The 25531-nt window shown below is 42.3% G+C and overlaps 1 protein-coding gene across 1 annotated transcript in view; it reads right to left on the bottom strand.

The window, feature by feature from the left end:
• Dnaaf11 (dynein axonemal assembly factor 11) overlaps positions 1-13733 on the bottom strand; it is an 84148-nt gene extending 70415 nt beyond the window's left edge. The window contains exons 1-3 of the mRNA XM_027950090.2: positions 13724-13733; positions 6263-6430; positions 2724-2801 (exon numbers count right to left, since the gene is read on the bottom strand). Of these exons, the coding sequence (XP_027805891.2) occupies positions 2724-2801; positions 6263-6430; positions 13724-13733 (256 nt within the window). The remainder of the gene's footprint in view (positions 1-2723; positions 2802-6262; positions 6431-13723) is intronic.
• Between the last annotated feature and the right edge of the window lie 11798 nt (positions 13734-25531).

The raw sequence follows: 25531 nt of genomic DNA, 5'->3' as shown, positions 1-25531 counted from the left end.
AATTTTTCACAAACTCTGCCAATAAAATAAAAATAGAAGAAACATTTCGAGTTCCTTCTATATCAGGTTCATATGATCCTGACAGGAGAACCCAAGGCATCTCAAGAAAGGAAAAGCCTGGACCTCCTTAAGGTGATGGGGCCTTAAATGGGGTCATCAAGAGAATAAAAAGGAACCCATCAGATGGTGGGCGACAGCTGCAAGTCCCCTATCTGATCAGGGTCTACAATACAGACGAGGTAAAGAAGGTCGACAATTCAACAGCAAAAGACAACCCAATTTACAAATGGGCCAGAATTTTGAATAACTATTTCTCCAAAAATATATGAATGGCCAATAAGCACATAAAATGCTCAATATAATTAGTCATTAGGGAAATGAAAATCAGAACCTGTTATAGTTCAGATCGGAGGTGTCCCCCAAAGGCTCAGGGATGAGAAAATGCAAGGAGGTTCAGATGGTGAAATGATGGGGTTATGAGAGCCTTAGCGTAATTAGAACATTAGTCTACTGATGAAGATCAACTAGGGACACTGTAGGCAGGCAGGGGCAGGGTGTGACTGGAGGAGTGGGTCCTGGGGGAATAAATGCCTTTGTCTGTGGTGCAGGGAGCTGTCCTTCCCTGCTTCCTGGCGTGAGGTCCTGAGCCCTTTCTTCAACCACACTCTTCTTCCACTGCACGTTCTGCCTCACCTTAGGCTCAGAGCAATGAAGCCGACTGAGGACTCAGACCTCTGAAACTGTAAGCCCCAAAATAAACTTCTCTAATTGTTCTTTTCAGGTCTTTTTTTCAGCAGCAGAGAAAAAGCTGACTAAAACAGAACCATAATGAGAGAGCACTCCACAGCCATTAGGAGGGCCATTATAAAAACAAAAATAAAAACAGAAAATAACAAGTGCTGGCCAGGATATGGATAAATTAGAGCCCTCATAAATTGCTAGTGTGAATATCAAATAGGGCAACCACTTTGGGAAACAATTTGGTCATTCTTCAAAAAGTTAAACATAGAATTAGCAATGTGACCCAAAAATTCCATTCCTAAGTAACAAATCAACCAAAACCCAATGAATCAAATATCAAATTAATCAAAAACACATGTTTACATAGACACTTGTGCATGCATGTTCATAGAGCTTTTTCATAACAGCCCAAATTAGAAGCAACCCAAATCATCATCAACTAATGAAAGGGGAAAACAAAATGTGGTGTATCCATAGTATGGAATATTATTTAGCCATAAACAGAAATGCAGCACTGGAACATGCCAGGTAATGGAGGAACCCTGAAAACACTAGCTAAATGAAAGAAGCTGGACATGAAAGGCCACATTATTTTGTGATTTCATTTATATTAAATGTTCAGAATAGGGAAAAGCTATGGAGAGAGAGTAGATCTGAAGTTGCCAGGGCCTGGGGCAGAGAGAAATGGGAAGAGAATGCTCGTGAACATGGCCTCTCTTTGAGTGATAAGAATGTTCTGAGGTGGACAGTGACGATGAGGGCACACCCCATGAATGCACCACAAACCACTGCACTGTGTGTTTAAAGTGGTGAGTGTATGCCACGTGGATCATCTCAATTTAAAAAACAGTCCCTATATTTCAGTTATGAGATAGTGTAAGGGGAAAATACATTTTGATTCATTTTGAAATGATGAATTAGAGATGGAGTATAGATTAACTGTAAAAAATAAAATCATTAAAATTAGAACTTAATATGAAATACTATACTCAGACACCACAAGTGAAAAGATAACTCTGTATATTAAAATGTAAGAATTCTACAGATCCTCATCATAACTTTAATAAATGAAAACCAGTAGTTCAGGAGAAAATATTTGTAACATACACGACAATGGATTAACATCTGGTGTGCACATTAGAGAAAAGGACAAAGTCAGAGAAAAGGTGGCAGGAGCTATGAAACATCATCTAATACACACTCGAAGAAATATGGACACTCAGCAAACACCTGGAAGTTTCTAGGTAAGCTCAATAATAGTAAGTGAGCCACAAAATAAAACCATCATTTGACAACATCATATTCTTGTCCTAAAAATATATCATTTGCAGAAAGCATCGGATAAGTTGGGTAGAAGTGGTGCTTGCACAGATGACCAGGGACAGGTGTAAATTGGTACACTCTTGCTGGAGAAAAATTTGGCAGTATATTCTAAAATATGTATATTGTAACCCAGGAATTCCATTTCTAAATAAAATCCTTGAAAAACCCCGTGCCCATGCATAGGGAGTGAAAAGCGGAAGGATGCCCACTGCAGCCAGGCTTCTTACAGAGAAATGCCCGGAGCCCCCCAGCGTCCACTGCAGACAGATGGTTAGATATGTCCGTCTGCAGCCAGCCCACTTTCCCGAATGCCTGGCCAGCAAGGGAATGTCCTGGGAGAAACCAATTCCCAAACAGTACTGTAGTAGGACCCCGGTGAGGGAAAGCAAAATGAAGCCATCCACCCGCTACTCACCAGAGCACCCGCCCTCCCTGGGGAGGCTCTAGGTTAGGAAGGGGCGTGCACTCCCAGGTTTGAAATTTATATAACACTTTACTGTTTGAAGTTTTACAAGAATTAACAAAGATTTATATAAGATATACAGCTAAAAGTATACTTATAGTTTATGTAATACTCTTTAATACTAGTTTAAAATGTAATACTCTTTAATACTAATTTAAAATTTTGATTTAACTCATAAATAAAAGAAAATTCTTACCTTCCAAATTTTCAATTTTTTCAATGTTGTTTAAAGCTAAATTCAAATATTCAAGCTTCTTGAGTTTGCTAACATTTTCTGAAATATACAAAAATGTAATCAACCTTCAAAATAAAAGACATTTTTACACATTTATTATGAAAATGATAAGATCGGTGGATTATTATTATGGTTATTAAAATCATGCTGTAAAATACTAGATATCCTCACTGTTAAGCCACAGCTGAATTGGGTTTCTTTTACGTAAAGCCAAAACCATCCTGATACAAGACTATCTTTTTTAATAAATCTGAATGCCCATATAGACAAAACAACAAGTAGAAACAAGCCCAGGAACCATGGTAGAATGGGACTTTTAAAAACAGCTAATAAGACAGCAGGTATTGACGAGTGCCTGTTATGTGTCACTCAATGTTATAAGCACTCTGCATATATTATCTAATCCCCATAATAACCCCGTGAGGTGAAATCTATTGCTGTCTCCCTTTTACAAATGAGAATACCGAGGTACAGAGAATTAATCCATTTGTCGAAGGTTACATGGTACAGCCAGGAAATTTGACTCCGCAGCTTGGCACTAAATCATTACACTGTGCCTTGAAAGAACAGTTCTTTCTAAGATGACATGAATGATGAAATTCCTGCTAAGGAATGTGAGTTTGGGACACCCTCACTTAAATAATGTCTTTTCTGCCCATTTCTCAGGGTTACTATGAAAACCCAACATGATGATTTATAATCATCACCCTTGTCATCATTAATAGCTCATCTAAAATTTATAAAACCTCATATATTTGTTCTCATGGACCTGAGAGTAACACTTCAGAAATTGGGGTCTCAGTCTACTCATGTTTTAAAATGAGGATTTGTGGATAAACTAAGTTTCTCTCTGCAATTATTCAAGTAATACTAATGTTTACAAAAAGCTCCCTAGCAACGGATGAGCATTCCACAGTCAACAGATTTGGAGGTGTCTACGTGCCAAGAATTATGATAGACAGAATGTCTAGCCTGCATCCTGAACAAAAATACCCAGTGTCATCCTTGTTAAAATAGCCACCCACACGAAAACACCTGTCCCAAGAAGAATTCCCTTCCCCTCCTTGGTCTTTGTCATATGTATAGCCTCCAACTCCTGCAAAGTCACCTGATAGGAATAACCATAGATTTGTTTAGGAAGAATTTCTTCAAATAACTCATCAAGAACCAAGGGAACAGGTTGGTCAGGAGAAAAGAAAAACAAAACAAAAAAGCCTCCATTAGGAAAAATGACAAGGCCCTCTATGGAAGCGGGAAGAGGGAGTTTCAGCCCTAATATGTGAAAGCAGTTATCACCCACTGCACAAGCAGAGCCATCAACTTGGAGGGGGACACGTTCCTTCCTAGGTGGAAGAAGCTCTGCAGACCCCCGCTTTATGAGGCTTGTTGTGAAGTTGGGCACTAGAGCCGCCCCCACAGGTTCTGCACTTTAAAGGGACCCCAGATGGTCCTCAGCTCACACTTGGATCAGCGCTGCGTAGAGCTTCCTCCACAGCCCATCTGCATCTCCCAGCAGGAACAGAGCTCTAGGAAAGAAACTGTTTCACAAACTTCTACCTCAAAAGGCACAAGATTTGAATCCCAGAGAAGTAGTTTCACTTGCTAAATAAGTGCCTAAATGCCTATGGGTGGAGCAGGACTGAAAATCCCCATTATTAGGATTTAAAAGAGTGTTTAATTTAAGAATACTTTGGAAGCAAAAATTTAAGCTTTCTCACAGCTCTGAAAAGGCATGAAATACTATGCTACTAATTAGTAATTGTGATGGACCCAGCTGTGGAGATTAAAATTCGGGAACTCTTTTAGATGTGTACAATTAGGACCGCTCTTCAACAGCCCGTGCAGAAAAGCTGGTGGTGTTCTGTAAGAGTCTTTTTAATTGAACAATATGCCAGAGTTTCTAATTTCTGGTAAAGTAAAAGATGCCGAAAATAATTATCTGAAGAAATATAGAGTTTTAGTAAATCTTCCAAAAATGAAGCAAATCTAGGCTTTTTACAATCCCAGAGCCAGTTTTCAATGATCCATAGGGTTTCTCGACCTCAGCAGTGCTAACATCTTGGACTGGAAATTCTCATGGGGAGCCGCCCTGGGCATGGTGTGATGGATAGCAGTATCCCTGGTCTCTTCCCCTAGATGTCAGTAACACCCTCTACATCACACACACACACACACACACACACACCTCTGAAAACCAAAATGTCTCCAGACTTTGCCGCATGCCCCCTGTTGAGAAGCACCGCATGTCACACTGAGAGTTGAACTTGAAGGCTGACCTCTGGGCTCCAGTGCAGAGCAGGGGTGAGTACTCGCTGCCTCAACTGGTTCCAGCCCTTTTCCTCCAACTGCTTTACCTTCTCCTCTGCTCCACCTTCACTGGGCTGGCTGGGGTAAATGACAACAGCACAGCAGCTGTCATCTAAGAAGAGCACGTAGCTCATGGTGAGCCTGGCACCAACTTGTGTGTTTGGGTATTATTAGCCCAGTTTTATGGATGACAAAACTGTAACACTACCTGACTTGTCTAATTTCACACAGCTGATAAGTGGCAGAGGCAGGGTTCACAGTCAGGTCCGCTTGACGCCAGAGCCTGGGCTTGCTTTTACCACCAACAGTGCTGCCAACACTCGACCTGTTTCCAAGTGGCAAGACCTCCATTAGCGTGACCCCAGAGGCTTCTCTTCTCTGTGCTCCTTAATTCTTATGGGGGTAGAGTGGGAGTGCTGGGAGTGGGGGAAGTTCCAATTGATCTGATGGGTAAACTGGAAGAAGAAACTGGTTGTGTTCAGTCCCACACTCTTTCCTGGCTTCTGGGATTTTTGTCAGCAGAAAGCACATGGTCCCAACACCCTCTTGCCATAAATCACAGGCATTCGTGGATAAGGGAAATCTGTGGTTGTCCAATCTTGCATGTGGCAAGGTGGATAAGTTTATTTGGGGGGCTGTATTAGCAACCCTACGTGGCTGCAAGTCTAATCCACATTCTTCCAAAAGCTTCATTAGTTGTAATACTAGTGTTTGATTTTCATATCCCTAACCCTGCATTTACCTCTCATTTTCATTCTAAACTAGAACCCCATCAATGTCTGATACTGAGCGCAGCCTTGCACACATAGGATGCAGCAGAATTAACCATCACAGTCTGTGGTAACCTAAGTAGGATGTATTGAGTCCCACACAATCCTTTTGGTTTCCCAGAGTGACATAAAATGTCTGAGTTATATCTTCCTCCCTTGTAAACTTTTTAAAGAATCGGGTTGACTAATGTGTTCCTCACATTTAACTCATCTCCCAACATGTTGTTGTCTTTCAGGCAACAAGAGCAATTACACATGGCAAGGTTCAGGGACACATTCCAACACTTCTCCCAAGAGATGGCTAGCCCAATCCCCTAATGCTCTTTTTCATTTACTGTCTCCCTCTAAGAATAACACTGCATTTTCCAGAATTCTCCCATTCAAAATGCTAAAACATCATTAGAACAATGTATTGAAACTTACCGATTTTTCCAATGAGGTTATTTTGAAGATAGAGAATTTTTAAATCCCGGCACCATTTGTCAATATGTTCTAGCTTTTCTATTTCTTGCTGATGCAAGGAGAGTTCCTCCAGAGAAAAAATTACACACTCGTTGTGTTCCGCATTCCGCCTGATGAGATCTTCCGTGACTGAAAGAAAATTTGTTGCATGCTACGTTTCCAACCCTATTGTCCGTCATTGGGTTATTATATTCTTAATGCATTATTTTTCTTTGCAGTTAAATGTCTATTTGCCAGGCCCAAGTGATTTTCAAAAGAAATGAGATCAGAAAATTGATGTCCCCTCCTAGTTTCCATGATGCCATTATGTGAGTCAGAGGGAAGAAAGAGATGTGATGGTGTCTTATATCACATTTGCATTGGCCTGTGTGGGGTCTATGTATCTTTTACTGTGTGAATACATACAGAGTTAGCAACTTATAACTATTAGGGTGCTGCTATGGACTCTCATGGTGGCACCATGTCAAACCAGATGAGACCCCCTAACTGACTTGAGACAGAACAAGTTCCACCCAGAGGCAGGCTGGCTAACTGAGGAGGAAATAGGAGAATATCTCCCATCATTCAATAAGGAGGGGCCATTCACTCATTCATTTAACCAACATTTATTAATTTAAGTTCAGCTTAAGGGAAAGGAAAAGAACAATTAAGTCTTAGATTGCAATCTTATAAAGTAAGCAATACTTAGTTTGCTTTCAGGAGGAATAAAATGCTGCTCAGAGGAGGAGCAGAGTTGTTTCCGCTTCCTAATAAGAATGAGGTATAGCCTGAGGCTTCTTAGACTAGAAGATCAAGAATAGGCACCAAGTGGCTGGGGACCATACCATGCTCCCCTGCTGGAGCCAGGAATGAAATCATGGATCATCTTTATAAGATGCACCAAAGTCAAAGAGGCAATGACAATGGAGAAATACTGCTATCCTAGTGTTGTTAAAGATGTTACTCCTGGATGCAGTGGTGCACATCTGTAACCCCAGCAACTCGGGTGAGACAGGAAGATCACAAATTTGAGGCCAGCCTCAAAACTTAGCAACTTAGCAAAACCCTGTCTCAAAATAAAAAATGAGAAAGGCTGGGGATGTGACTCATAGTAAAGCATCCCTGGGTTCAATCGCCAGTGCCGGGGGGGAGGGAAAAAAGATGTTATCAATATAGTTGAAGCCTCACTTTTTAAGCAGAATACTGCTTGCCCATTCTAGGGGACAATAAAGACTTCTTCATTGTCAGGTGCAGGGTGCCAGGCACTACTCTAAATGCTTTGCATCTATTAAAGTGTGAATATGTAGAATTATTATTTACATTTGTCAGTTGAGGAATCAAAGGACAGAGTTTGAGTAACTTGCTTGAGCCTTGGCAGTCAATGCCAACTGGGTTTTAAATGTGGAGTCCAGAGCCAGGCCTGGTGTTCCCAAGTTCTCTGCTGTGCCACTTCAACATGAGCAAATAAGAGGCATTTGAGATTCCTCAGCTTCCCGAATATACAGATTCATCTAACTGAGGCATGTTCTCCACAGCACCTTTGGCTGCCCCACCTCTATACCACATCCTTAAAAGTGGAGTTTGTCCTTCTTTTTAAATGTAAAAACATGTATGAATCAACCATTTGTGTGCAGTTAAGTGTACTTAGGTACTTCTGTGGTAGGAGAGAGGGTGCTGCAATGACAGTTATTTAGGAAAAAAGACAAAGGGACTGTAGAGGTACCGAGATTAAAATACCATAAGTAAGGAATGTTCCAGCTGCTCTAAGCTTTGGCTCCACTGATAAGCAGAGACGGCTGCAAACCTGGCCTGGGAAGGGACTCTGGCTGCAAAGGAGGCTGAAGGGTAGCAGCCACCAGCCCTGGCTTGCTGGGACCCCTGTAAGGTATACTGTGCAGTCCCGGAAATGCCACCACTAGTTCATGGGGCAAGTTACACATAGTATTCTATTCAAGGAAGAAAAAAAAAAAAAAGCAAAAACACAAAAAACAAAACTTCCTGAAACGAAATCTGAAAGGTATCAAAACTACCCCCTCCACACCAAGTTAGTTCTAACAGTTTTAATCAACTGATAATGAGTAAATGAGCAAAGCCAATTTGAGAATATGATAAAGTTACTATGGATTTAAAATGAATTCTCTATCTGTAATTTATCTACAAAAATAATTCTCTCCTCAAGGATATAATGTGGGTTAAGGGTTTGAAATGGCACAACCAATATTATCTGAACAATCTTAATGAAATGTTGTAGATATTCATTTATCAGATCTCCAGTGCCTAATGGTGTGTAGCTACAGAACCCACCATCATACATGAGCATGGGCTCTGGATCCAGCCAGGGGTGGGAAGAGAAGTGAGGAGTAGACCAGAGATCTAGCTCTCCCCAGGCCAACTCCAAGGAGTCTGAGAAGCTTAAATTAAATGTAGTCTTCAGGGTTATTATCAAGGCATACTTCCCAAGAGAGAAAGAAGTTCTTTATTTAGCAGTTTTATATATAACTTGGCACAGGGCCTTTACATATATTCTTGCCCATATCCTGGTTGAGGCCTAAGTCTGGCATTCCTATTGAAATTGTAACCTTCCTCACTTTAACTCCAAAGGAGCTGCCATCCGTGATTGGATCCAATGTGTTTGGGGCAATTCTGGTAGCATCTCAAGCATCACCTGGTCTCTGGCCTTGAATGGTCATATGAGCCCCCACACACCCTTCTTGGCTCTTGGGGGCCACTAAAGGTATCAACCACAGGCTTCCCTAGCTCTACAGTCTTAAGATTTTTCCAATCTGTTTAACCATGAAGACTTACAGGCCTGACAAAGTCCTGCTGGTACCAAATATCATTCCACATTTTCTTACTAAATCCTCAAAATTTAAGAAACTCTTTTCATCTACTATTATATGTATAAAACTGATCATTTGCATGCAATTATCAAATCATCCCTTTCAGAGGCATGCAGATATCAGAAAAGAGTTGTGTTGATCTCTGTCTCCTAATCATGAGATTTAAGATGTTAAAAAATCGCTATTAGATTAAAAGGGTGGGGTAAGGATATCCCAGAGCATGGATAACTAGTTCCTATGCACACAAAGGAGAGGAGGGCAGGTTGCCCAGCAGCAGCAAGTAAACACAATTAGGATAGACTTAAAAATGGAGAAGCATAGAGGAAGGGAGAGCCACAATGGTAGGAAACCTCCCGATGGCCCTTTTCTGAACTTTTTGAAAATAAGCAAAGTGCTGTGTGGCATATGGTTTTACAGCACTCAGGAAACTGCTGTTACACAACACCACTTCACCTGCAATGGCAAACATCAGTGCAAAAACCAGAGTCCCCAAGAAGAAAATTGCAAAAATGTCTACATGGTGTGTGGAGATTATAGCGTTTCACACTTTTAAATGGGAAAGCATTTTGCAGTTTTACATACTAATCTAAACCAAACATTCTTTAACTCCAAGGAACACTGTCACCTTTAGAAATTCCTACTCTGCATAATGCAGCACTACACTTAGGTGAGATCACTCTAAGAATTTAAACATTCTTAGGAAGCATTAGTATGCCATCATAAGACTGTTTAAAGAGAGATGGTATTACAATACCTGTTTGATGGTAAAGAATGTACAAAGGGACTATATGAAACATTCCTTCACTTTCTTATTTTAGAAAAATTCAAATAACAAAATACAAGAGTCAGATTGACTTGGAGAAGTATCATGTTTTATAAATATCCATATTTTTCATTGGATTAGAATAAAATCAACCAATATGAGTCTAGCATATTGTGCAGTATTGTCAAACATCATGAAAGACCTAGCAGATATACATGTGAAATAGATATTAAATAGAAATAAAGGAGTTACAAATAGGAAGTTTACCTTTTGTAGTATCTAAACTTTTTTAACCATTTCAAATGGAAACTTTAAAAAAACAGAATTACATATTTGCCCTATCTTTTCTTACTAGCTCAGGGTCATCCTCATGAGCATCAGGAGCAATACTACTGATCCAGTGATACCTTTCGGAGCTATGCTGTACAGAGTGCTATTAAAGAGCACAACATGAGATGGGGGAGGACAGAAGCATCCAGGAAGAGTGCTAGACAGAAGGGAGGGTGGGCAGTGCTATTGAGTCCGAGGAAAGATGTCAGAAGAAGGTTGTAGGGGGTGAAACCTGAACTAAATCAGGAAATGAGAGTAGATGTTTACTAGAAAAAGAAACGAGGAGGGCACCCCAGGCTATCTTGGATGATACAACCTGCTGCCCAGTCTCCCCTTCAAAACTGAGTCATTCCCCTCGATGCTGGGAGTGTCCACCTTCTTCCGGAGTCACCCCAGCTAAAGAAGCACACGTCCACCAAGGTCACATCTTTTCCAGGAGAGCCCTATTCAGAGAGGGTTGTGTGGCTGTAAAAGACCAGCCCTTCCTCAGAACTTGGACAAGTCAGTAGGCCCATCCTGAATTTAGAGCTCCTGGGGTTGGTTAGCTGAGGCCTTCCTTAAGGTCCAAATTCCCCAAGAGCACAGACCTCCTGCATGCTAATCTCCATCTGAAAGTCTGCTTCCTGGAAGAATTGACCCCAGAAGAGATCCATGAAAGCAGATGGTCACTAAGATGGGGACTTGTAGTTAGATCCCTTGCTACAGGAATGTCAATATGGACACCGATGGTCAGTGGAACATAGTGCCTAGCCTGAGGTAGCTAGTAATCATCAAGGCTGAGTGGTGTTGAAAAGAGATGAGAGAGCAGCTGGAGGGAATGCACTAGTGTGATACAGCAGACATTAGAGAAATATGGGGAAAACAATAGGCAAAGGGACACTGGTATTGGGCAGATTGACGCTACAAACAATTGGTAATGAAAGACTGAGATGCTAATTGGTTATTAAAAGCTAAATGTAAAAACCAGAGGACTGCAGTGGTAGCATATGATGAGGTTTTCATTTTGGAACCAGAGGGCAGAAAAAGCATAGGAGCAAGGACAGACCAACTGTAAGAGTAGCAGAGAATTTAGGCACCAGATATAATGGAGTCATAGGATAGGATTTATCCTCACAGCCTGAAATAACTTAAAATCCAGACAAAATGTATGAAAGTAATTTTTTAAAAACACCAGTCTTCAGGAAATCAAAAGGAAAATTAGCATTTTGAACAGAATGGAAAAAATAGCATATCAAAATTTATGGACTACAGCTACAAATTTATAGCACCAAATGCCTGTAGTAAGAAATGAGAACAGTCATGAATAAAAGCTTTCACTTTAAGAAACCAGAAAGAACAAATTAAACCTAGAATGAGCAGAAGAAAGTAAATAAAAGATTATAACAGCAATCAATAAAATGGAAAGCCAAAAATAGGCAAAGCCAATAAATATTAAGATTTAAGAAAATAAAATTAGGTAAACTTCTACCCAATAAAAAAGAAAGAAAGAAAGGAAGGAAGGAAGGAAGGAAGGAAGGAAGGAAATGCCAATATCAGGAGTGAAAAAAGTGATGTCATATCTATTGTATAGATGTTAAGATGACAATAAAGGAATAATATAAATGATTTTATGCAAAAAATTCAAGAACTTACATTAAATAGGTAAATTCCTCAAAAGATAAAAACTACCAAAGCTCACTCGGGAAGACATGGGCGAGCTGCAAACCCTCTGCCTTCCAAAGTAATCAGATATGCAGTTAAAACCTTCCCACAAAGAAGGCACAGCTGTGTGCACTGATACACACTACCAAGAATTCAAGGAAAAACTAATATGCTATACATCCCAACCCTTCTAGAAAAATTGAAGTGTTAGCATGATATGGAGGCCATTTATAGGGAAGCATGGGGGAGATGCAATGTGTGAGAGGGATTGAAGGGGAGCAGCAGGGAGGACCACCCTCTCCACCTCAAATCTGCCCATCTGCCCTGATTCCTCAGGGGGCAGTGTGGGGCAATGCAGGGTCCAGAGGGCATCTTTGGGAGAATGCATGTAAAACATCTTAACCAGGCCTGGCACACAGTGAGTACTCATAGGAAGAGTAGTCATTTGTCCTGCTGCCAGGATTTGGGTTTAGACCCATCTCTCCTACTTGAACTTCTTCATGGCCAAGTCATGTCCCGGAACAAAACCCTTCGGTTTCCCTGTCACTCTTTTGTGAATTTAAAATCTTGCAGATTTCTCTATTCTCAGTATAATCTCCAAAATCTGTGTGACTTGAGTCCCACCAGCCTTTTCCTGGGGACTTCCATTATCTCTGCCCTCCATCTTTTTTGTTTGTTTGTTTTTCCTATCCCTCACCTGGGCTCCCCCAATGACCATCAAGAGGCCCTGTTCTCACTTTCACAAGCCTCCAATGTTTCCTTTTCCTGGGAGAAGCCTCAACCTACCTGAGAGAAGCCTCAACCTACCTGAGAGTAAGGGCCCCTGTGTGCCCTCTGGGGATTCAGGCACCCCTCTCCAAACGGGCTACAACCACAACATCTGTGTTTGCCTTCTGCTAGGAAGGTGACCACCTGTCTTGTTCATCAATGTATCCTCACTGAATGACTCCGAGTGGGGCTGTAAGTCTGATAAGTTAATGATGTAACAAATGAAAGTGAGTGAGATTCAGAGAAAGAGCAAAGGGTAATCCACAAAGAAAAAAAAAGTTATGTTGATTAGGAAGAAAAATCAAATAAAATAGGTGGGACCAACCAAAGGTGCGGATGGCGCTCTGAGAGTAAATATCTATTGGTGACTGTTTGGAGTGTGGTCCTAACATTTACAGACTCCTCCCTCCACCTTCTCCTATCCTCCCCCACCCACTACCACAACCAGGCTGTCAGCAACTCCAAGGCAGGAACCGCATCATGTAGCACAGTCTCTTGAATAAAGAATATTAATTTTTATAGCACTTTTACAGTGGCAAGTGTGATAAATTAGGTGGAGCTAAACTAAACTGCCATTTGCGGGGGGTCCAAAACGTGTTGATCAGAATGGTTCAAGCTCATATAAATAACTGCTCACCCATCACCTTGTGGACTCAATGTTTTTAAACACTTTACATTTACTATGTCTGTAAAATAACACTTCACGTCGGAGATGAGGAGGCTGTGGCCCAGAGGTGAGGTCCCTGGCTCAAAGTCGCCGAGGCGGGTGGAGACGTTGTCCCCATGCCCTGGCTCCGGGTCCCTCCACTGCCGCATGCCATCCCTGGACGGTGCGCAGATGGCTGCCCAGGACCGGGACCTGCCTGGGACCTCGCGGCTGGGCTGGGCGGCGCGGGCCCCAACCCGGTGCTGACGCCTGAACCCGCGCGCGGCCGAGGCCCTCGGTCCAGGCCAACGCCCTTTTGCCCCCTCCCCGCCTCGCGGGTTTCGAGGACGGGAAACCTGGGCCTCCGGGAACCCGCCGGTGCGGCGGGGACCCGCACGATCTGCGGACGGTGGGAAGGGCCGGATGGGGGCGGGAACGCGGAGGGGGTCGCTTACTCCGGCCCATGGCGCCTGTTGGCTTCGCTGGTCCGGGAAGCCCGACCCGGACCCCCAAGACTCGCTTCGCGCCTAGTAGCCACAGCTCAGTGCGTCCGGCGGGAACCCGGGAGCCATGGCAACGGGGACTCTACGGCGGCCGCGCGGGGCCAAGGGGAGCCGTGTTTTCTGCCCTTGGCTAGGAAAAGCCGGGAGACCTGGGGAAGATCTCCGGAGGACACAGGGTCTCTCCCAACCAAACTAGTCCTGGCCCCCGGCTTCCGCAGGCTGTTTGCCTCACCCCAATTCACTGTCCAGGTTGCTCAAAGAATCACGGAACGCCCTTACTTCCTAATGGGATCTGCCTCCTAGGCAGGGCTTTCAGCATGCTGCGTGTGTGTGTGTGTGTGTGTGTGTGTGTGTGTGTGAGAGAGAGAGAGAGAGAGAGAGAGAGAGAGAGAGAGAGAGAGAGAGAGAGAGAGATGCCTCCTAGGCATGGCTTGGCTTTCAGCATGGGGTGTGTGTGTGTGTGTGTGTGTGTGTGTGAGTGTGTCTGATTTAGCTCCTGTGTCTGTGTGTTTTATATTAAACTTATCCAAAGCCAGGAGATTTGGATTTGGCTCCACTCTCTTTACTAGCTATGTGACCTCAAACTTCCTTAGCCTCAATTTCTATATCTATAACACCAGTGGAAATCATGGATCTCAAAGGATCTCAAAGGATCATGGTGAATCTTTTATGAGATAATTTCTTTGAATGAAAGATACTTCTTAAAAACAACAGGCTCAGTATAAAGGCTAGTTGTCATTGTTATATTTCACCTCTTTAAAGTCTCTGCCCAACACCAATTTCCTGCTAACAGTTTTTTGTAAAAACACCATCCATTACCCCCTTCAACTTTTTCTATTATCTCATTTGGAGAAAAAAAAAGTGCAATATGTAAAAGGTAAAACCACCTTCCATTCCAGTTACAGTAAACAAACTGAGTGCATGCTTCTTATCTTAATATGAATATTTACATTTTAAAAAGAGATTCATAGACCAATGCTGAGTGCAAATAAATGTATTATTTCAGCAGATACCTGTTAAGAATTTATCATTGGTCCTTTTAAAGGTTTTTTCAAATGGAGACAAACGTATGAATATGGGCAGAGAAGCAGGAAAGTCAAATGTGATGGAGGAAAGAAGGGACCAGGGACACTGTTCACTCTGGCAATGAAAGAACTGCATGGAAGAATTTTTGAACAGTAGCATCAGAGAACAGATTATGGGTAATGGAGCTTTAAATGTCAAGCTAAAATAATTGGAGTGGTGGGACATCAAGTGACATGACCCCATAGTGAGAGAAATATTTGGAGTTCCAACAAGACCCCAAAAGTGCTGAAACTATTAACTTAGGTGGCCTCTACTGTTTCTAAACACAAAAGTCTAGTTGCTCTCATTCCCCCATTTATTTTTTAAAGCAGGACAGTAGTGATAAAGATTATGAGCTGTGGCATTGAAGATGTGATTAAGTCTACATACATGTTTGTTACGGTGTGGCACTGGGCAGATGATTCCACCTTTGAGAGCTGTACTCCTCCTCCATTTCCATATGAAGATGACAGTGTGGATAATCATCTTTGAATGTTCCTCTGAGACGTTGGAGCACTGACATCTGATTACTCATGGAGAAGATGAAATGCCAAGAGTGGCAGGAGATTTTAGCAAATGTTCCTGTGCTTGAACTTGTGCATTTTGACAGCAAGAAGTTTATTGAGGCTTAAAAGGATCTGGCTTCTGGCAGGAAGTTAAAACAAGGAGGTATTTCAGGTAGAAAGATTAGTTTCTAAGTTGACAGTGGCATGTGATCAGGCTCAGTACAAAGGATATCAGTCTCTGAGTCAATCCAGGACTCTATAAAGTTCTGAAGAGCAATTACAGTTCAGGGATCTGCCATGTTGGCTCTGGCGTCTCTCCTCACCCTCAAACTTACTCACTCTTAAACTCCCAGCCTCAGGCTTACCTCTCTAGTTGTCAAAGGAACTGCTGTACATTTGTCTCCTCCAAAGTTTATGTTGACTCTTAATCCCTAACGCAACAGTATTAAGAGGAGTGGTCTTCAGGAGGTGATTAAGACATGAGGGCATAGTGGGCATCCTGGGAAAAGTCTGACAGAAGGAACTGCCCTTGTTCACCCCTTCTGGCTCTTCCACCATGGAAGGACATAGTTTTCCTCCTGGCTAACGGACAGTGTTCTATGCTGGAAGCAGAGGCTGTATTCTCACCAGACATAGAAACTGCTTCTGCCTTTCCAGCCTCCAGGACCATGAGAAATGAATTTCTGTTTCTTACAAACAACCCAGTGTTGGGTTATAGTAGCAAAACAGGTCTAGGGCAGGACCTTGGATTTTTTTCTGTGAACCTTAATTTCTGTAGGACCAAATTATTCTGTTCCTCATTCATAAGTGAACAAACATTAAAGCTGTCCTTCTATGGGTACCAATCCTAAGTTCTTTTTATTCACTGTGTGCTCAACACTACCTACACACTTGGAGATTGTTAACTCTATTAACAAGGCTGCTCAAAGCAGCCTTTGGAAAAGACTTGATATCATCATATATCGCTGATAAGGAAATTGAATTCTAGTGAGATTGTATCACTGAGGTAAGCCAGAGTTTTGTACCCAGCCTAAGTTCTAGACTGCTTCATTTCTAGAGTAAGTGCTACTAGAGGGCAGAGGAGGACCTCTTTTGTTCATTTGCTTCCATCTCTAAGTTCTAGCTTTCAGCACAATTTCTGACACTCATTCGATACCCAGTAAATATTTGTTGAATAACCAAATGAGTCTGAGAGCAAACCTTTCCAAAAGTGTGATTGTTCTACATGCAAGGACCACATCTCCTGGCCTCAGCAGGATCACTAAGAAGGGTGTTAGAGTAATGAGCAGATGCAAACCAATAACATAGCAGGGTCACAGGTTTTCTTAAAATTGCTTTTAAGGCTAATAAATAATTGAGTCTCTTGTAGAAAAGTGATAGGTGTATCAATCCTGAGAATAAACATGGGGGGGAAAAGGGGAAATATTAAGAAATCTGTCAAGAAGAGAAGATCAGTGTGGCTAACTCCTGATAGTGTCTACTGAGGTCATTGTAAAATTAGGATTTATGACCATAGGTTTCTTTTTTAAAACAAATATTTTTAGTTTAAATGGACACAACACCTTTATTTTGTTTATTTAATTTTATGTGGTGCTGGGGATCGAACCCAGGACCTCAAACATGCTAGGCAAGTGTTCTACCACTGAGCTACAACCCTAGTCCCCCATAGGTTTCTTAACGTATTCTAGAAGGGAAATTTCATTAATAGCGCAGGCACCCTAAGGTGAAGTTTGTCTCGTCATTGACATCAGCATCCTCATGAACATAGAATTGACTTGAGGATGGAGACTTCCTGAGTGGAGGTCACCACAACTGTTCTGGAAAAGACCTACTAAGGTCAACCCCCCCTCCCCCCAAGTTTAAGGAGGCATTAAATATCTATTTGGTGAAGGCTGCAGCAGGTAGACCCCAGTTCTCCTGGCAAACATCAAACAGCAATACATTTGGAAACAGAATTGCTTCTGTTCTCATTCTCTGCTTGGAGTCAAACCACTCTTCCTCTTTCGAATGTTCTTTGCTTGAGCCTTGCTTTACTCTCACTTGTAATGAAATTCCTGGCTGGACTTTTTGTGTCTGATTTTACATTTTTTTCATTGTGGCACAAGAATTGAAATGAGGTTTGGAGATCCTGGAGAAGCCAGGAACATGTCTTTGCTGTTTGCCTGGGCCATCCTGGACTGGCCATGCTGTGTCCTTCTCCACATCAGAGTCACTGCATTCCTTAGACCCATGGGTATGCAGGACGTGTGTGCAATGTGCTGTGATCATTACAGCTCGCTGACAGCAGAGGAAATTGGGAAATAAATCACAACGTGACATCTCCTAGTAAAGACGAGTTTATTTCACTCAACATGAATGATCTAGTTTAAAGAGTCATGATGCCTGTCTGTTTATGCAAATCATCATTCCAAATAGACTCGTGTCTTTGGCTCCTGGAACAAGATGAGCAATACTTCTTGAGCAAACTGCTGCAACATTTTGTGTGTAGAAAGTAGAAGAAATAAATCTTGAAGAGTTTTTATTTTTTAAATTCCAATCACAAGAAAATAGTCTTCCTAATTCATTTGTGCTGGATAAACTCCAGTCACATTGACCTAGAAAGCTCTGTGGTTCTTATTTTCATTGCTATATATAACTTAGTATTTTTATGATGTGTAACCAATACTCTGGTTCCAGTTCCATTATACTCTCCATTAATTTTCCTTCGAAAGTGTTTCTTCATCTCAGCTTAATAACCACTAAACCAAGCCTCCTAGTCTTCTAGTACCTCTACAACTTTGATTTTGTTCTTCCTTGTCCTTCCCTCCCACTTTTCTCCTCTTTCTCTCCCTTTCTTCCATAGTGCAGTCTCTGGGAGGAGCGATTGACACAATATGCATAAAACCCATAGAAAAGCACTTGACAGAATGGGTTAACTGTTGATTAAGAAAAAAAAAACAAGTAATCTCCCCCATAGGTGGTTACCCCCAAAAGTGGACACTGTTATTATGCTCACTTTTCAGATTAAGAAATCCAGTCTGTGTTGTCCCAATCCAACGTAAAAGATCTGAGACCATCAATCTGAACTGCCCAGCTTGCCTCCAGGGAGATGGAAGGAGAGTTGCAGTATTGAAGTCAGTCTAGGAATCAGTCTGAGGGGTGACTGCTCCCTCATGGTGGGATGAAGCAGGAAAAGAGAAAAGAAGTAGATCAGCACGATTAGATAACTGTCCAGTGTCTCCTTGTCCCATGTCGGGGGCGTCAATTAGTGCAAATGAGTAAGAATTACCCAAACATCAGATGCTTCAATAATCAAATGGAAGAGCAAACATACTCTTTAAAATTAAGTGTAGAATAAATTGTGATTATCTAAATTTATTTGCTTAAACTTCTGCCCATCTCCACTAGCTTAATAAGGCAAGAGTTGACATTTTAAGAAGGATTATTATTAATTTGAATATATTCAGAAGATAGTGACCAAGTACAGAGGTCTAAACAAATTACTCAACTTCTTTGAGTCTCAGTTTTCTTGTCTAAAAATAGTAACAGTTACTACATTAGATTTTGACAAGGTTTAAAAGAGATAATAGCACCTAGTGTTTGCCCGTAACTAATGCTCTTGACATCTCTATTTGAGAGGTCAAGTTTGTAACGCCTGGCTGCAAATTATTTTCCGTCCCTCCAGTTGAAGGACCTTGCCAGTTCCTCTCCCTTTGCCTCTGAACATGCTTCCTACCATTGCAACCAATAAAGTGCAAGGAAAGAAACTCTCTGACTGCAAAACTAGCTCATACAGAATTCTTGCAACTTCATCACTGCTGAACACTGGCTCCTGTCACTCTGAGTCATCATGTAAAAGACTGACTATCCTGAGGTCACCATGCTGGAGAAGCCAAGTGAGAAAGTCCTCTCCAGCCAAGCCCCAGACTTCCAACTCTCTCTGCCCAAGAGTCAGACACAGGAGTGTCTAAACCAGCTCATCTGTCAACTGAATATCATGGAATGACAGACCTCTGTCAATGCCACATGGAACAAAAGAATCACCCATCTAATCCCTGCCAGGATTTCTAACTAACAAAATCATGAGACATTTTAAATATTTGTTTTGAATATGTGGCTAGTTTTAATGGAATGAAAAACAGTTGAAATGCTGGAGCTGACTGCATAGAGAAGTGGATAAGCCCCTTTCACTATTGTGTTTAGTGGGCTGAGCCACCTGTCTGGGTTCTGCAAATTGATGCCTCATTTGGTGGGAAGCTGGATTTGGTGGTTTGCAAGCCTCCTTTCAGCAGCCTACATTTTCTGTTCAAATTCTAATATATAAGACACATAAGAGAAGATCATCTCAGGTTGAAGCAGGTGTCCAACACTGACGTGTGGAGAACTGAGACAATCTAATCAATGATTTTTCTGTGTGGGCCTGGTAACAGGGATACCATATTTGATGGTGCTTGATGTTGAAGGTGCAACACGTGGATCCAACTCATGGGTAACTGAACAAAAGTCGGGTTTGAAAACCATGAATCAAAGTCATTCCCACACCTTCTGATGCTACTGGAGCCGGTGCTGTATGTGCCCAGATCAATCAGCCTATAAAGAACCCGGTGCAATGCAGTTTCCAGAGCTCTTCTTCAGCCCAACGTTCCATAACCACAGATTCCCTTCCTGCTCAACTAAGCCAATAATTCTCACCTGAAAAGTAGAATAGCATAAAATACGGGCATATGTATTAAATCCCATTAATTAAACTTAAACCCTTCACTGTCAGAGATGATTTCACATCTGTTTGAATAACACCTCCCTTGCATGTTGCCCCAGGGTGGAAGCTCTGATTCAGTTAATCATTGTCCATAAAGAACACAATCTCACTAGTGGCAGGTCTCAAATGCACTTAGAATAAAGGCAATAGGATAAACTGTTTCATTCATTTCCAATCATGTCAGCTCTCTTGGATGGGCGCCTGGCATGCCCCCTTCTTTTCAGGTCTTCTGACCTGCTTCCTGTTTCTCTATTTGCTCCCCTCACCCAATCAGGCTTCCCCACTCCCTCCCAGCTCCATCCTGGCAGTGGGTGCCCCTGAAGGTCAGGGCATGAGTCATTCCTGGCTCCTTCCCAGCACAGTCTTCCGATTCTTCTGAATAGAGGATCTCTGACCCAATGTAGTCTCTTGCTCATATTGATCATCTCTCATGCAGTGGTACTTTTGAAGCAGATATTTGGCATGTTTTATGCTCAATATCTATCTTCTGGGTCTTATCAAAGGGCATTTCTGGGATCTGGATTCTTGCTGTAAAAGCTAATGTAAAATGTAGAAGCTCCTATTTTTCTACTATCCATGCAAAAACAGCCAGTGTGGGAGACACAGGATCTAAATTTGTCCATGTGGTTCTTCTCTGGAAAGAGCACCTGGGGAAGGTCAATATGGTTCCCACATCCAGTTTCCTGGCTCTCTACAGCACCTCCAATTCCTGCCCATTGCAAATTTTGCTGATTCTATTGAAAAGCACCAAGGCCGATTACAAAATTTTTGACTTCCCTCACTTCTGTTACCAACTGCACACTTACGGGTAGGAGGGTTCAAAATACCACCGTCAGTTTCAAAACTTTGGGAACCCCCGCAGAACTTATGAAAGCTGCTATGCTCACCACTGCAGTTTACTGCTGCAGGGAAAGCTACAGATGAAGATTCACCAAGAAGAAACACACAGTCCAGAAGCTTCAACTGTTCTTACACCACGGAGTCAGGACACATTTCTCTCCCAGTGTAAATGTGGGATGTACACGTGGAGTACCATACTGCTAACCAGGAGAGCTAATCTGAGCTTTGGTGTCCAGAATTTTTGCTGGAGCTTCCACACATAGGCATGATTGGTTGACTGGTGGGTTGTTCATGTCATTAATCTTAGTCTCCAGATCAACAGATACCATGTGATCTAAAGTCCCCACCTTTACTGCCAGTCACATTGTCAGTATTTTTGGCATAGACATCCCTCACCCTAAACTACATGGGTATAGCCAACCCCTACCCAAAATCACATTGTTAAACTAATCACTATGACCCAACGTTCCCACAGAAGCAAAAAAACAGAAATTACTGCTACTTTGGTCAGAGTAGGTGATCAAGAGCCATCTCTGAGGACAAAGGTCAGAACTTCTTTTTGGTTAAAACTAAATTCTTTATTACATACTTACCTAGATTCTGTCATTTATATGAGCTCTTTAATATCCTTCCAATCCTTGATTCTATCACCAGGGTCATTTTCATTGCTAACAATAAAGAACCATCACTGATGCCACCTGGATCCTTACTATGTCAGCGGAGACCCTCCCCATTGGGCAAGGGAAAGCAGGAACACAGGGTGAGAGAGGCGGAAAGCTCCTTCCTGCCGCTGTTACCATGCAGAGGCACATGTCCCTATGTAGGACCACGGTCCAAGCTGAGCAACGCACTGTCCCAGGTTTTCCCTTGGTCAGGTTCAATGTTTTTGTCATTTTCTGGCTCTTCCTAAGAGACAAGTGGTGGCAGGTGCTGAAGGCCTGAAAAAGAATTAGGAAAGGAAAAAAAAAACTTTAAAAAAATTTAATTTTCTCTGAGAAATGAGCAAACAACAGCTTTATTCAGTTTCAATGTTGAACACCTGGGGCTAGTGCATAGAAACCCTGGTGTCCACATGTTTATTATTTGAGAAACATTGAGCTCAAGTAACTGCCGATAGGGAGAGGAGTAAATGAGATCCACAAAAATTAAAACCGTATCTCTGAAAACATTAATCCTTCCTAATATAATCTACGAGGATAAACTTGAAATGAGGCCCCCAGGGAAATCGAAAGTAACTGCCAATTTTGCTAATGATAATAAGTTTATTTTAATTGCTAATATATTCCTAATTACTGTAGTTCTAAAATGTTTACTTTGCTGTCAGTCATCTTCTTTGATTTATGTTCTTTGTGAAAAGATTTTGACGTATCAATCAAACCTTCTCAAGTTTGGTGGCAGCTGCTGAATGGGGTCTCAACCTTCCTTGTCACCCAGCTCTGCTGGGCATCATGTGTCCTAAAAGCAGAGAGAGGCTTTGCCCACAGATCTTTGGGAATTAAAAGTTGTCCATTCCAGCTTAGAGGGAAATTGTAGTCTCAAGATTTGGCTTATATGAATGAGGAGAACTGACATCATCTATTACAAAGTCTGGTTTTTTTTCTTTTTTTTAAATAAGAATCAGCATTTTAAAAAATAGACAAATAATATCTGTACATACATTTGAGGTATACTGTAATAGTTTAATACATGTGTAGAGTGTGTAGTGATCAAACTCTGAATACATGCCTGTGTAAATGTGAGTGCGTGCATCTAAGATGCAGTTGGTATAAAGTTGCATGGTGTAGGTGGACATGAGGGTCCCATTAATCCATGAGCTTGGTTTTTCTTTCAGCAAAGAGTACTGAGTTTCCTGTAGCTGGAGACAGAATAGGAACCAACACTGAAAAGGTTTAGGCCATCCTGGGACCTCTCTATTCATGAGAGTTACAAATAATAAGCAAATAAATACTACGCAAAATGGTTCAGTCAATGCTGCCGGCTGTGACAGGAGAGGGGAGTGCTGAGTAAATGGTGGGAAGGCTACTTTGGTCAGAGTAGGTGATCAAGAGCCTCTCTGAAGAGGTGACATGTGCAGTGAGACCTGAGGGTGAGAAGGAAACAGGTAAGAGCTGTGGGAAGGTTTTTCCCAGAGAAAGAGAAATGCAAAAGCTCTCAGAGTGGGGACAGTTGGCCTCCTGAAGAAGGAACAGAAAGAGGAAGCTGGCATGGAGAGACCAGGGAGCAAGGAGGGATGCCAGGGATTGGCAGAGATGAAGATAGTTGTATTTGTAAAGAGGCAGGGTGTTATTCCAATCGAGATCAGAAACTTCACGTGGTTTGGAGGTGATTTTTTTCAAATTCAAGTCTTGAAAAGATTTTAGTTGCCGAGTGGAATGTGGATGGTGGTGGGTTGGAGTGAGAGAGGGACAAGGAGCAGGGAGAGCAGCAGAGAAGCTTCTGGAGTGGATAGCAAGGCACCGTGCGGCAGCTGGACAGGGGGAGGACAGTGATGGAGAGAAGCCGGCATATTTCAGAAGCTTTGGGAGAAGAGTCCTGAATCCTATTGGCCGGGGGTGGGGGGATCCTGTCTGCCTCCTCCTTTCTCCTGGATTTGGTTCACTGAAACGAGAAAGGGGGAGGTGGAAGGCTGCCCAAGGATTGGGCCTGATGGTGTGAAATCAGATTCTGCATGTGTTCCGTTTGTGATGTCTCCTCCTGTCTCCTACTTGCTGTTCCTACATACAACACTGGTCACATTTGAGCTATTAGTTATCCAACAAAGATAGCTGGGTGCCCTGCAGAAGTTTGCTTTCAGCATAATGGCAGTGTCACTGTCACCCTCTGGGGTGACTCAGCCAGAGAGCTTTTCCTTAATTGATGATTCCTTCCCAAGTAAGGGCTGCCTCCTTTCCCCTCTTAATGGGCAGCTGAACAGTTCTGTCATTGGCAGTGGACTGACACCTTCATTGAGCTCCTAATGCATTCTCCTATTGAATCGTCACCTGCCCAAAGCAGCTTGCATGGTCGTCCCTGTCTACTGATGAGGGAAAGGAAGATTAGGGGATGGGTAATGTGCCAAGTTGGAGATCCTAGGGCCTGAACTCATCTCTGACCCCAAAGCTCAAAGCCTCAATCACTGAATTACACTGCTTTGGGTTTCCCTATTTGCCTGTGTTAACTGTATGCTAGTTTTCTGCAGAATCCATCAAACACTAACAGACATGGTCTTCCAGAAACTGCATGGTCTTCTTCACTTTTTTTCGGACATTTAAGCCAGGTGAAAATCATATAGAAAATTAAATCACTACTTTATTAGAATGCTAAACTACTTCAGATAAGCTGAAGTAATGTAAAAATGTAACCTTCTGATATCTACTCCACAGCCACACACATTTCTTTCTTTCTTCCCCCTAATTCATGATTTAGTGCAAAGAATAACCTTTTGCCCCAAATCTGGGTTTGAAATTGTTACAAGCTATGTGGCTTTGGGCAAGTTACTTGACTGGACAATTCTAAAAGTTTCTACCTGGTAAAATGTAGCTCTGAATACATCCAACTTGGGTATTGGAAGTGCTTAGGACTGTAGTCAGACACAGTGGATTCCAACCAGGTGGGTACTTTCTCTTTCACCTCATACTTATTTCCCAACCTGGTCATCTAGACATCTGGTTCCCTATGGGCAGTGTTTAACCTTCAGGGAAGAAAGCATCTCTTGGCTCTGCCTGCTCAGCATCCATTCTTTCTTCTTCTGGTAACGGCACCCCAAGTTTCACCAAGGAGCTTCCCTCTCCATGTCATGTGGTCTTGGTGTGACTGACCCCTCCTTCAGGCTATAGTCTAGCAGCCTGTCTAAGGTCTGGCCAATAAGAACTCTGCCCTCTGCTGGCCCCAGCATTTGGCTCAGGGTGGAAACAGGACCCGCTAGGCCAGTAGGTGAAGTGGTAACAACCAAAGAGCATCACACGGAGACTCTTCCTAGAACTCTTGGAGACACTTATTTCTGGGGAGGTTGCTGGTGGCTCTCTGGTCATGTCAGTAGAGGAGCCCACCTAAGAGTGAAGCCAGCATATGGAAGAGGAGGACGAAGAAGTCAGGAGAGAGCCCTGAGGACATGGAACACACATCTGGACCAAGCTGTACCTAAAGGTGGACCCTGGGCTTTCTGTACACAGAAAATATTAATCTTCCTTTTCTCAAGCCAGTTCCAGTTAGACACCACTTATAACTGAAAGGAGTCCTATTAATATCCTCAAGGTTGCTTATGTTAAAGGTACTGGCTAAAGGATTGGTGGATACATATTACCATACAGGAGAGGAACCAAGTCTTCTTCTCAGTGTCATTAGGATTTCAATTCAAGATAATTGAAGTTAATATGGCCTGTTTCCTCTAGAAGATTTTGAATCTGGCTCAAAAATAGTTCTCCATAGTCTGCTGTAGAGACTATAAGGAGGTGCTTGTCTCTAGGTCATGAGGGGAAGCAAGGCACAAGGGGAAGACATCAGGTCATTCATTTCTTGTTCTAATGATGCACTGAGAAAGCTTGGGAACGTCCTCTGCTATGGTTTGGAGGTGAGTGTCCCCTAAAAGCTCATGTGTGAGACAATGCAAGAAAGTTTAGAGTAGAAATGATT

The sequence above is a fragment of the Marmota flaviventris genome, chromosome 15, assembly GCF_047511675.1.
Source record: "Marmota flaviventris isolate mMarFla1 chromosome 15, mMarFla1.hap1, whole genome shotgun sequence".
In the NCBI taxonomy this organism is placed as follows: domain Eukaryota; kingdom Metazoa; phylum Chordata; class Mammalia; order Rodentia; family Sciuridae; genus Marmota; species Marmota flaviventris.
The sequence above is the reverse complement of the archived record's forward strand: the minus strand, read 5'-3'. Positions and strand labels throughout refer to the sequence as shown.